Source organism: Homalodisca vitripennis, chromosome 1 (assembly GCF_021130785.1).
Source record: "Homalodisca vitripennis isolate AUS2020 chromosome 1, UT_GWSS_2.1, whole genome shotgun sequence".
NCBI classification, from domain to species: domain Eukaryota; kingdom Metazoa; phylum Arthropoda; class Insecta; order Hemiptera; family Cicadellidae; genus Homalodisca; species Homalodisca vitripennis.
The window spans coordinates 228,343,377-228,357,700 of NC_060207.1; the positions used below are offsets into that span (position 1 = coordinate 228,343,377).

General features: G+C 35.7%; 1 protein-coding gene across 1 annotated transcript in view; it reads right to left on the reverse strand.

Annotated features, from left to right (window-relative positions):
* Positions 1-14,324, reverse strand: part of LOC124353129 (fibroblast growth factor 17) — a 194,799-nt gene that overhangs the window by 135,136 nt on the left and 45,339 nt on the right. The window contains exon 2 of the mRNA XM_046802979.1: positions 1,196-1,222. Within this exon, the coding sequence (XP_046658935.1) occupies positions 1,196-1,222 (27 nt within the window). The remainder of the gene's footprint in view (positions 1-1,195; positions 1,223-14,324) is intronic.

Genomic DNA, 14,324 nt, shown 5'->3' on the forward strand with positions numbered 1-14,324 from the left:
AGCGTTAGTAAAGCTGACTCGTGCAGCTGAAAAAATTCAATTATGTCTGTCAGTTCGCCCGATATCTCGAAAACGAACTGATATATGGGCTTGAAATTTTGCTTTTTTTCTATGGTGGTACATGCCACTCCACGGGATTTGGTTGAGATTTGGTAAATACGCGTATTTACACATTGGTCTTATAAGTAGCTATGATGGTAAGGGTAAAATAGCATAATAAATCATTCTTTAAACAAACTGAGAACAATCATTTGAGATGCGTGACATTTTTATTCATAGATTAAAAAGAAAAAAATAGAGTGAAAGTCAATGTTAAAAGTTGAGTTGAGTTATAAGATCTGATTTCAGCGCGCACTCTGGCGTCGGTGTACCCTCCAACTGGAACTTGAATGTCTGTTACGTTGTAGTGCCATCCAACTGGAACTTGAACGTGTGTTACGTTGTATTACCATTCAACTGGAACTTGAACGTGTGTTACGTTGTTGTTCCATCGGAACTCTCCGGAACTTTTATTAATTAAACACTGCTATGACATCTAACTCAAAGAACAAAAGATGAATATGGCAAGATATTGCGATAATGAACATCTACAGACTTTAAATTTTGCATGAATCTTTATTTCTAGACAGACAATAATAAATCCTATGATAGTGCATGTCCAACCATGGAATTTGACTGAGCATTATTACTGAGCTTTTCTTTTGTCTGCCAGGAGGATGTAAAACTTTTCTGTATGGTGGCTGATCTGACGGCTAAGCCAAATCACATGGAGTGACATGAACCATCATTGAACTCAGTGTTGCTACATAGCAATGAAACTTCATGCGAATTTTACGTCTGTAGGTCGTTTTTTGTTCGAGATATCGTGCGGACAGATGGACAGACAAGCATAAATTAATTGTTTCCAACCTCTCGAGTGACAGGCTTCGCTAAAGCTCTGCCAATCAATCTGTTCAAAAGGGAACAATACATTTATGTACACATTATTATCTGAACGCAGTATTATGAAGTTGACATTAATTTGTTTCCAATACCATAAAATTCCGGAGTAGATTCTACAATCACAGTAGGTTTTAACACGATAAATGTGACCTACATCTCAATATCTCTGGCAATAAAAATGTTATTACGATCTTCTACGTCGAGGATTACATTAATCTACAAAGAACAGCAAACAGTGTAATGAACAACTTACGTGTTGCAGCAGGCATAATCTTCTTTTCTGCAAAATGAAATAATGTTAGATACATATTAATGCCCTTTACAAACTAAGACATGTAATTGCTTTTCTCTCATTACATTTTCTACCATCAACATATTTATCTAAAGTATTTAATGAGGATAATTCGTCTTAATTATACATAAATTCGAGTCAAGGATGTTATAAAAGTGACAAATGCTAGTCTACAGTTAATTATTACTTAATCAAAAATTACAATATATAATAGGTAATTATGTAATCTTTCTGCTTTTTTAAAAGTTAGTTATACATAATGATACATTTTACTATACTATGATAGCAACTAAATAGTTTATACAACTGATGGTCCTGGAAAAGTATAAATGATAATACAATAGTGTATGTTAGGAGAGTATTAAGATACGAAAGTGGCAAACGACCACTCACATGTTTTATCTCTTCATTATTGAGCCAAAAGGGAACTTCTGCTACCGTCTGCATTCCTGTTTTTTAATACGTCTAATCGCAGCATATTTGTAACACATCTCTTACATGTGCAATACTCTTTAAAAACTGCAAGAGATCAGTCGGGTATACAAATTCTGTTTTATCTCACAGGGGGCAGAGGTTGTCACATTCGTGTTTTGAATAGTGATGTTTATTTTCATGAGCTGAAAAAATATCCATTCCACTTTGAATTTTGAATTTAGCTACAGTTCACTTTATAGCACCGTCTGGTATCTGACGCTGTTTCAGACTTCAGATTCATGGAGTCTTATTTTACCAGGCATAGTTAGCGCTAAGAAGCCCTCTCTGACACTTAATCTGGGGACCAACGGCTTAAAGGTGACTTCCGAACCACCACCAATGGCCGGGCAGGCGGGCTGCTTGCAAGGACAGGATCGCTCAGCGAGCCACGCTCGACGTTGCTTGATCTGGTTATCTTGCGATAACCATTGTACCCGTTACACTGCACCATTGGCTATTAGGCCATTGGCACCAGAGTCATATTTGTCTGAAGAGATCAAAGAAAGTCGACGACTAAGAAGCTCAAAACGAAACCTTTATATCGTTTTGACATCAAAGACACATATAAAAATAGGAGAAGTGGTAGTCTCATTGTCTCACCAGGTACACAATTTTGAGTGCACTACGATGTGATAGACACGATATCTAAACACGGTGGAGCAACCGAGTTTTCTACACATAAAATAGCTATGGTAGCTTGGTTACAATGGAATAACACTACGTTTCGAGATCTGCAATCTGATCTCTTCCTCAGGTAAATAACTAACCTAACTCATAACTACATATACATGTACATGCAATACTTAAGTGACAACGCCCGTACTGGAATCCAAGCAGATCTGGTATGATTTGTTTATTTTAACCAAAATTGTAGTTAGGTTAGTCATTCACCTGAGGAAGAGATCAGATCGCAGATCTCGAAACGTTGAGTTACAAATTTCAGATTTGTAACATATAACGATGGCAACATTCCGAAATCCTATTATCCTTTCAAACACTTCCATTGTCAATAACAAACTTCAAACAAAGAATTTCACTGTGAAATACTTAAACTCATTACCAAACGAGAACATGAGATAAGAGAAGAGACGGTGTACCTAGATATAACGTGAGTAATACGAGGGAGTAATATTTGGGTTTTATACATACAGAATGAAAGATGTCGAGTGAAGGGGGAACACAAGGAAACATTCCTGCCATCTGGCCACTATCGTAGGGAGAATATATTGAGAACATAAATAAGGGAATAAATTATGGAAAAGAGTGATAGTGTCTTCCTTTTCTTATTTTGAAAAATAAACATCGACTTTAACGCGTTAGTCCAAGTGGCTCGGCCAGCTTACTATATTATATTAGAAAAATAATTAAGCAATGAATTGTTTGAAATATGTCATGATAAACTATCCTTTATTAAATTATCATTTACTGTAAAAACAAATCATAGTCATTGCAGGTATGTGTGCAGGTTTTATGTTTTACACTTGTGTTTTATATATACACAGTGTCCAAAAAGTCCCGGGTCAGTTAAATATTTTTCAAAATATTTAAAATAGAGCTACAAAACCTTACACAAAGTTACTGGACATAAAAATCTATTTTATCACATATTCAGTGATCCGCTACTTCTTCAGGGGGGCGGCCCGCCAGGAGTCCGAAGAAAATCTTAAATGTAAGCATAGGTTCGATATGCATATAAAATAAAAGGTCTTTATTAGTAGAGTACACAGCCGCAAACCCGACATCAAACGGATAACCGAGTCAAAAATGACAGCCGTTCAAAGATGGCTTGAGTTTGCAACTTAGGATAATGTAAAAAATAAACTGATGAGCTTTTTGATTTTAACTTTACTAACCCAAAACTCCGATCCCTCTCAGAAATAACGAAACTTATTATTCTACAACAACAATTAATTGTAAACAGTTTTGGGTTAGTTAAGTTAAAATCAAAAAGCTCATCAGTTTATTTTTTACGTTAACCTAAGTTGCAAACTCAAGCCATCTTTGAACGGCTGTCATTTTTGACTAGGTTATCCGTTTGATGTCGGGTTTGCGGCTCTGTACTCTACTAATAAAGACCTTTTATTTGATATGCATATCAACCTATGCTTACATTTAAGATTTTCTTCTGACTCCTGGCGGGTCGCCCCCCTGAAGAAGTAGCGGACCACTGAATATGTGATAAAATAGATTTTTATGTCCAGTAACTTTGTGTAAGGTTTTGTAGCTCTATTTTAAATATTTTGAAAAATATTTAACCGACCCGGGACTTTTTGGACACCCTGTATATATATATATATATATATATATATACTTTCAAACTACAACCAAAATATTTAAACTAAGAGTTATTTACGAACGTTGAGTTAAAATTTATTTCACCTTCCACTTAGTACAGAGTTTGAAATCTTGACGCTGTCGCAGACTTGGAACCTGGAGTCCACGTCCGTCTCAAGTGATAAAAAAAATTGTAACAAAGAATTTCAAAAAGAACTCTTTGCACCGTTTCTTGCATCACGTACTCATTGAGAACACACATTCAGAATACGATCATAAATTTTAAATAAATCTACGGATTAATGTTATGATTTCATTTAATATGACTTAAACATTTCTTTGGCCTCAATACGCTCAAATTCAAAAGTACAACCCGATTTTTCACTATATTGAAATAAAATTTCATACTGAAATGTCATGTGACTTTTCAAAAGTCTTAGACCTTTTTGAAAAAAAAAAAACATGTTTAAAATTGTTATCTAACCTTCTGCAGAAATGATCCTGTTGGATCATCCTCCCATTCATGTCACCAATGTTGGCTGTCGGACTCTGCGACCTTGACAGCTGTAGAATCAGACTTATACACAAATGCCATATACAAGCATTACATCTACAAAGCTATGTCGCGTTCAACGTAGAACAATCAGTATCCTACTTTCTGCAGAAATGTTCTTCTCATTCATGTCATTACGATATTAGCTGTCGGACGCTGCGACCTTGACATCTGTAGACGCAGACTTAGACACAAATGACATATCCAAGCATCACATCTACAAGGCTATTTCAAGTTCCAAGTAGGTCGATTAGTACCCTACTCTCTGCAGAAATGGTCCTGTTGGATCATCCTCATGTCACAACAACGTCAGTTGTTGGACACTAAGACCTTGACATCTGTAGACGCAGACTTAGCCACAAGTGACATATACAAGCATCACATCTACAAGGCTATTTCAAGTTCCAAGTAGGTCGATTAGTACCCTACTCTCTGCAGAAATGGTCCTGTTGGATCATCCTCATGTCACAACAACGTCAGTTATTGGACACTAAGACCTTGACATCTGTAGACGCAGACTTAGCCACAAGTGACATATACAAGCATCACATCTACAAGGCTATTTCAAGTTCCAAGTAGGTCGATTAGTACCCTACTCTCTGCAGAAATGGTCCTGTTGGATCATCCTCATGTCACAACAACGTCAGTTGTTGGACACTAAGACCTTGACATCTGTAGACGCAGACTTAGACACAAGTGACATATACAAGCATCACATCTATAGGGCTATTTCAAGTTCCATGTAGAACAATCAGTATCCTACTTTCTGCAGAAATGTTCCAGTCGGATCATCCTGTCACTCATGTCACCACGACGCCGGCTGTCGGACGCTGTGGCCTTGTCAACTGGAGGCGCAGTTCTGTCAAAATATTGACTCCACGCGTGTGGCCCCGAGTTGCTCAATGGCGCCCTGCCGGGACACCGCAGTGCCTCGCCAGCTCTACTGTATCAATTACCATATACGTCTCATAACGGCACCGCGCTTCCAGTCCACGTCTGGGCCCCGCGTTACCCCGTCCGGCATCCGGAACTGAGGACTCGGTGTAGGATATCAATTACTTTCTTTATACGGTTGTATGGCAACGCGTCCCATGAAGTGTTTATGGACTCCGACCTCGGGTTGCATCTCCAACACGTCCTTTTAGGTGATCGGCAGACTAACTACCCTTCTGAAGAGTTGTCAGGTGCGAATGTTCTAACTGGATAAAGATATCTCACATTGATGTCTACATTTGAAAAACTAAAACAAATAGTAATTGATGAGAATTGTCTAGATTGTTTCAAAACAAAAATCCACAGTGGCTAATGTTGTGGTTTATAAATAAAGTATGCAACTAAAGATATTTTGAAAGCATAATAAAATTGCTTATTTTTGGACACAAATTTACTTCCATTTATTCATATTCCTCAGGATTTTCAGCATCCAAATCAAGACACAGTTCATTGTAATCATCGCCACTTCACTAACCTCGACGTTACCGTTACATTTTGGTATTATCTCGTCACAAAAATCACCTAATCTTTAGTACTTTAATTTGTAACATAATTCTAATTTGTAATATTACACAAATTGTAATGTGTTGTCTAATTGTAATATTATTTTATTATTATGCGAACCACACCTATATTGGGTAAAAAGAAAGTGTTTTATACACAAACGGAAATTATTGTATCGAATTTCAATTTCTAAGCTTGCAGTACGTGATGTGAGCTCAGCCAAAGTCATTACCAAAGCCGGCATTGTTGGCAAGGACATTGGTTGCAAAACTTTCCATCATTCGTCATTAAAAACACTTTTGTATAACACTATTAGAACAGCGACTCACCGTCAAGATACTAGTGCAGCACTGGAAGAACATTATTATAACAGCGACTCACCGTCAAGATACTAGTGCAGCACTGGAAGAACACTATTATAACAGCGACTCACCGTCAAGATACTAGTGCAGCACTGGAAGAACATTATTATAACAGCGACTCACCGTCAAGATACTAGTGCAGCACTGGAAGAACACTATTATAACAGCGACTCACCGTCAAGATACTAGTGCAGCACTGCAAGAACACTATTATAACAGCGACTCACCGTCAAGATACTAGTGCAGCACTGGAAGAACACTATTATAACAGCGACTCACCGTCAAGATGCTAGTGCAGCACTGGAAGAACACTATTATAACAGCGACTCACCGTCAAGATACTAATGCAGCACTGGAAGAACATTATTGTAACAGCGACTCACCGTCAAGAGACTAGTGCATCACTGGAAGAACACTATTATAACAACGACACACCGTCAAGATACTAGTGCAGCAATTAAAAACACTATTATAACAGCGACTGGCAGCCAATGCACTGGTGTAGCACTGGAATATTAAAACATTTAATCACCATTATAAATACTTTAAAATTTAGCAAAAAAGTTTACTTGTTGAAAATTAGCCGTTACCAATCTGCAGTTAATGATAACGAAATTAGATAAGATTGTAGGACATACAGGAAACGACTCGTAACAATACATATCTGAACACTACAATTCATCAGAAGTTTGGGATACCGAAAAAACATTTAAATCCATAATTTGATCCAAATCAAAACGAAGAGCATCCAAAACTGACCTATACTACTTGTACCAAGGAACAGCTGATGAACTCTACACCGAAACTGTAGATGATAAGAGATTTCTCAATTTTTTATTTGAGTTTGTTTTTTACGAAGTGACGGAAACAGGATTTTCGGGACATTTCGGTGATACAATAAAATCCGAAAATGTCAAAGATAAATTATGGGTTCTATGTGGTTGGCCGATGAGTGCAGACCTATTGTGTACTGCATTCTGTAGTTCAGTTTAAATAGTTAGAGTTAGTGTGCATGGGATAGACACACAACACGACTGTTGTGATTCCTGACTTATGCGCGTCACAACGCCCTGGTATGTTTTGTTTACTTTAATCTAGAATGTAGTCAAATCTAGAGTTTAGTCATGTACCTGAAGAAGAGATCAGATTACAGATTTCAAAATGTTTCCTTCACAATCTCGCAATTGCGACATTGTTTTATGTTTAAATTCAGTGGCATATTTTAAAAATTCATGCGTAAATAATTTCAGGAAATTTCGCGAAAATGTAAGTATTTGTTTTGAGAGACAACCCCGACAGAGAAGACGTCACGTCGCCTGTCAAAGCGTCACGATCACGAGTGTTCACAAATCACGAAGGCGCGTGACGCCGCATGGCACTCTCGCACGCAAAACACTGGAGACTAGACTGCGGTATTCCACTTCTCATAATTTAATGAGCCGTTTTACGAGAGTGTGTTTAGCGGTTTTATGGGTTGACATTCTTGTAGAGCCGCAGCGACAGTCTGAGACTGCTGGGCTGCGACAGACTCGGGTCAGGACCCTTCACGAACAAAGCACCCAGAACGTGGAGAATGTCTACTTCACGTCTGCTTGTTTAAGACAATAGCCATAACAAATCCATGTCAAATTTAAATCTGTACACTAATAATAAGCCTAGAGCAGTCACTTAATTCACTGGCCCTATTCTAGGGCTTCGCCCTCTTTGATCTCACATATACAGAGTGTCCCATAACTCTCTGGACAAAGGTATACCACGTTATTGCTCAGATCAAGACAAACATATTTCACCATATGAACATGGGTCCCTGATACTTAGTTTTCCATCTGTCTGTCTGTTTGTGTTTTCATTAAAAGAATTAATATCACAAAACCAATAAATTAAATAATTCCAAATTAATGTGGCTCACATGTTTATAGTAACAAGGCCAGTTATTGAAAAAATATCATGAAACTATCTTTGATGTTTTCAAAATTACGGCCATAAAATGTTTTAAACTTTAAATATCTTAAAAACCATAAGTTTTTCTCAAGCATTGCAAGAACAACAGTTTTTATAGGATACAAAAATCTAACGACACCAAAATTATTTAAATCGAGTAATAAATCTTTGATTTAGAGCAGATTTGCTGTGACAAGACAGCCTATGGTGAGAGCTGCCGCTTATTTAGTTATTGTATTGTTGGCTATTCGCTAAGAACTTCAATGGGGGCCTTGTTTTGTGACAGTAAATTTGTTCTAAATCAGTTATTTATTATTCGATTTAAATAATGTTGGTGTCTTTAGATATGTGATAATATCCTCTAAAAACTGATATCCATGTAATTCTTGATACCCCATCTGTATAGTGAAGTATATTTGTTTTAACCTCAGCAATAACCTGGTATATCTTTGTCCAGAGAGTTAATGAACACACTATTTAAGAATCCTGTATTAATTTTACATAATAGAGTTTCACACTTCTGTTCATTTTCTATAGTTGAAATATATTTATTTTAACCTCAGCAATAGCCTGGTATATCTTTGTCCAGAGAGTTAAGGAACACACTATTTAAGAATCCTGTATTAATTTTACATAATAGAGTTTCACACTTCTGTTCATTTTCTATAGTTGAAATATATTTGTTTTAACCTCAGCAATAACCTGGTATATCTTTGTCCAGAGAGTTAAGGAACACACTATTTAAGAATCCTGTATTAATTTTACATAATAGAGTTTCACACTTCTGTTCATTTTCTATAGCTGAAATATATTTGTTTTAACCTCAGCAATAACCTGGTATATCTTTGTCCAGAGAGTTAAGGAACACACTATTTAAGAATCCTGTATTAATTTTACATAATAGAGTTTCACACTTCTGTTCATTTTCTATAGTTGAAATATATTTGTTTTAACCTCAGCAATAACCTGGTATATCTTTGTCCAGAGAGTTAAGGAACACACTATTTAAGAATCCTGTATTAATTTTACATAATAGAGTTTTCACACTTCTGTTCATTTTCTATAGCTGAAATATATTTGTTTTAACCTCAGCAATAACCTGGTATATCTTTGTCCAGAGAGTTAAGGAACACACTATTTAAGAATCCTGTATTAATTTTACGTAATAGAGTTTCACACTTCTGTTCATTTTCTATAGTTGAAATATATTTGTTTTAACCTCAGCAATAACCTGGTACATCTTTGTCCAGAGAGTTAAGGAACACACTATTTAAGAATCCTGTATTAATTTTACGTAATAGAGTTTCACACTTCTGTTCATTTTCTATAGTTGAAATATATTTGTTTTAACCTCAGCAATAACCTGGTATATCTTTGTCCAGAGAGTTAAGGAACACACTATTTAAGAATCCTGTATTAATTTTACATAATAGAGTTTCACACTTCTGTTCATTTTCTATAGTTGAAATATATTTGTTTTAACCTCAGCAATAACCTGGTATATCTTTGTCCAGAGAGTTACAGGACACCTTATATAAGAATCCTACATTTATTTTACATAATATAGTTTCACATTTCTGTACTGTTAATTTTCTATACTTGTAACATACCAAGGCTGAATTGAAAAATTGAAACACAGACCACGAGGAGTACAGGTTACTACAAAATAAACACTTGAAAAGATTTAGGACTTGCTGTGGTATGCTATAAGGGATATAGATATTCCAAATACACTTGAAACATCCTATTAAAAGGATCATCTAAAATTTAGTAAAATAAATAAAAATCGTTTACAAGAAATGTATATATTGACCTACCTTTCATTTATATATTATCACCTCAAATTCCCTAGGGGTAATAATAATTGTTCACCGCTTTTAAATGAATCAAAAAGAAGGAAAAAAGTCAGTAGCCAAAGAAAGTTGCCATATCAGCTTGAACTAAAATCTAAGTAACCATGTGGACAGAATATTCGCTAAGTAAATTGTATTCCACTTGATTTGCAAGGTATTTATCTAGTAAATTTACCGAAATAAAAATTGTACTATATTATTTGTGTTAAAATCAAAATCTTTTGTTTATTTACTTTTATATACAGTGTTAAATTTTTATATTGTGTACCGTAAAAAGGTGATAATACAACGAAATGTTATAAAAATTACTTGCATTTTTCTTTCAAACTGTTCTGAATGGAATATACGTATAAATCTCATATATCGTTGTTTAAACTACAATGGGGATTTTAAACTCAACAACTCTTAAAATTTTAAACTCACGGTCTTAGAACCGCTTCTCTAAGACGCCTGTTGCAGAGCACTAGCATCTGGCACGTAGGAGAGACATATTGCAAAATATCTAATACATCTCGGACATTTACAATCGCTACATAATACAACTTTTCGAGGGTTAGAATCTGTCCTCTTCGTCAGGTTGGAGGATGTATTCATACATTCAAAAATAATGAATACAAAGACCAGTAAAGAAGGGAAAGTAAAATGGTTTAAACATACCCAAAAGCTGCTTGGAGTCCAGTCCAGGCGTTGTCACTGCACAGGATGCAAGTCCCGAACAAAAATGAATAGTATATCACATAAGTGACAACGCCTGTTTTTGACTCCAAGCAGCTTTTTCATATTTTTGAACCCTTTTCTTTCCCTTATTATAGCATACCTTAGCAAAAACTTAGTATAGGGTTCCCTTATAATTGGGCTTTATGCCTGTAAGGGCTACCTTTTGCGGGAATTTACATATTTATAGTATATATATTTTAGTAGTAATTATTGTTAGTTGTAATTAATTATTGTTTATTTATGAACTGTTTTAATCATGTGTTATTTGTTTGATTTCATTTGAAATTGAGTTTGTATATTCCTGCAATAAAGAGAGTTTTATATTCTATTCTATTTATTTCTGTTCTTTTTTGTACGTTTTAATACGTCCCCAACCTGACGAAGAGGACAGATCCCAATCCTCGAAACGTTGTGTTATACATTTTGTAACCTATAACGATGGCAAATGTCCGACTCCTGTTATCCTTTCACACCTTCCATCGCCAATAACAAACTTTAAACAAATAACTAGATACAGTACACATTGTCACAATTTCGCCCACGACTAGCACAATCGTATTCCTGAATGTTGTGTCAGACCCATCTTCATTGATCATCTCAAGCAGTAGAGTCACAACGCCTAAATTTTATGCCCAAATATTACTGTCTATATCGAAAAGATCTATACAGGTGGCCTGCAGCCAGTGGCCCATCACTTGTTTTAGAGCCTCGAAGACCGAGACAACCACAAGTGACCGCTAACCGCAGCGGTTTATAGATGTTGTACCGCACTCCTTACTCTAACTAGCATGGCCTCTCCCCCTCCCCTCCCCCATTCCACCTACCATCTCGTAACGCCTTCTCCATATTCATTACCGTTATATTACATTCGTTTACTGATGATGGACCTAACCAGGCTACCACACACTGGCCATTACCCGCTTTAATGTCTCGTCTTCCCTCTTAATATTCATCCTCTTTTGTTTATTTCTGATACACTAGTAATGGATTAATACGCGAGAAGGGTTCAATGAATAAGTATGGAATTTATTGTCATTTCTGACACTTTACAAAATTTAGTAACCCTTATGCTATTAATACTCGTATTAACTGAACAAAAAGGGAAACCCAAGTCTTATTTCCATCTCTAATGGTCTCTTTTTCTCTCAACCTAATAAAGACGAAGGAAACAAAAATATATTAATGCGTAATTAGTGAAGCTCACCTACCATCCAATTCTTCTTTATCTTATCACAAACTTATCTCTCTACAGAGATAAGTTTGAGATAAGTTACGTCTATTTCCCGATGACTCATTGTTGCCACCTATCAAATGTCACAGACAGTATTGTCCAGATGAGACATTCGACTGTTTTACACAAATGTAAAGCCTCTTTTAGTGGATTGTCGTCTCATATACATTTTATTAACTATCTTATAAACAATACTCTATTTAACAGATTAAAGCAACTACGTATTCCATATGTGTAGTGCTTAATTCAACTCAGTCTAAACAAAACAAAAAACTGTTTGTTGTTTAATGTAATCTAGATGGTACTAAACCTTATTTCCTAATAGTTTTTTCTCTTCGTGATGTACAGAAATACTGAATTTTAATAATCAATTACTGGGTCGTGATTATTCATAATAGCCCCTCCTTATTGATTGTTTTTCTTTAACAGTAACCAAATCTATAATGTATAAAAATGCAAATGCATAGTCGCAGGATATGTTTTGACGATATTTTACCTTAGTGGCAGTAATGATAATTTTTTTTAATGTTGAATATTAACAGTATATATTATGATTGTTGCTTTTACATGACTATAAACACGTATTAAAATGTGGAGATAAGACAAATTAATAATAAAATTATATAGGTAACGCAGATATATAACAAATTTTTAAAAAATCTTGAAGAAAAATACAAGACCTAAGATAGAACCTTGGTGCATCCCTGAACAAAACGCCGCACCGCCTTGTACAAACATCAATCTGCATTGCTGGAATATTCGAGCACATAACTTTTCGTTGAGCCGACCCCAGTTTTTCAAATTGATTTTTTCTGGTGAACACTGTTTATAAACGCGCGCGGGGCCCAGGGGCTGACCGCGTGCGGTAGATCAGCCTGTGTACACTGTCCCTGATTATCAATTATTATTCATGTATGTAAACTAATGTAGTGGATAACAAGAGATAGGGCGGCAATTTTCACGTTAGCGGGTCATGTAGTAACGCCACGCTGTTTATTTACATATGCAACAGCCGCCTGCGCCCGTGGCGGCGTCGTATCGTGGTCACATCTACAACCTGGAATGTAAACAGGACTCGCTATCCGGACCTGACTCAACGCCGGAGAAATTCTTCTTAAATTAGTTAAACGTGGAAGATTAGTTAGAACGGCTAAATACCCTTTGACACGTGTCGCAACACTACACGAATCCTGTCACACACATTATTGCAGGAGAAATTAGAATGCATAATGATTGCTCTGAGAAAACACAAAGGAGGGCCAATTGAAATCTAGAAAAGACTCGTCAGCGTCGCTATTGACTCTTTGTGAAGATTATTCCTGAAAGCGTCAAGGAGGTCAAGTGGGCTAGTAGTGTTCGCTTTGACTGTCCTTGAAACCACGTTTCTGACGAGAAAGTGTTGAACTTGGAACAAATCGGGAATATTACAAATAAATAAATGTGACCACTCGATAGTTTAATTGAATCCGATTGTTTATTCCGGTTATCGTAGACTGATTCTATTTATATTGCAATTAATCTATCTCTCACAGCAGGTAGAGAGGGTAAAAGAATTAATTTTAATAACAAGTATACATCCTTTTTTATTTCCCTTTAAAAATGCACCAATTAAATAATACAATAAATAATTGAACGTAAGAAAATGTTGAAATTAAAATAGTACAAACGAATTCCAATTTTTTCATCTTTTGAATAGTTTATAATTTTTGGGGGATTTGAACATAAATACGCATAAAATGTTTAATTTATGGTACAGTACAAATTTCAATTACAACAACAGAATAGTTAAAGATTTTATAAACATGTTTTTTGTTTTAATAAAAATTGTTGGCAAATAATGGACCACAGGGTATTCTCACCTATAATAACCCTTGTTATAGCACAGTATATTGTTTTACACAAAAATGGCTAATGAGGATTTTAAGAACAATGATTGAAGGACTGCTGCACATAATAATGAAGATGAAGATGAAGATGAAGATTGAAGAACAGAGATTGCAAACTAATAGAGGTAAATACAGAAATCGAATGAATCAATTAGTCAGAATTTATAGAAACAGAAATCTAGTCGAAATGAGCAAAAAGCAGTAAAAGAAATGAAGGATGGGAAGACCCCAGGAAGAAATAATAAGATAGAAATCAGCAAAAGATTCTTAGGAAGAATAGGAGGAGATCTCCTGGACCTGTA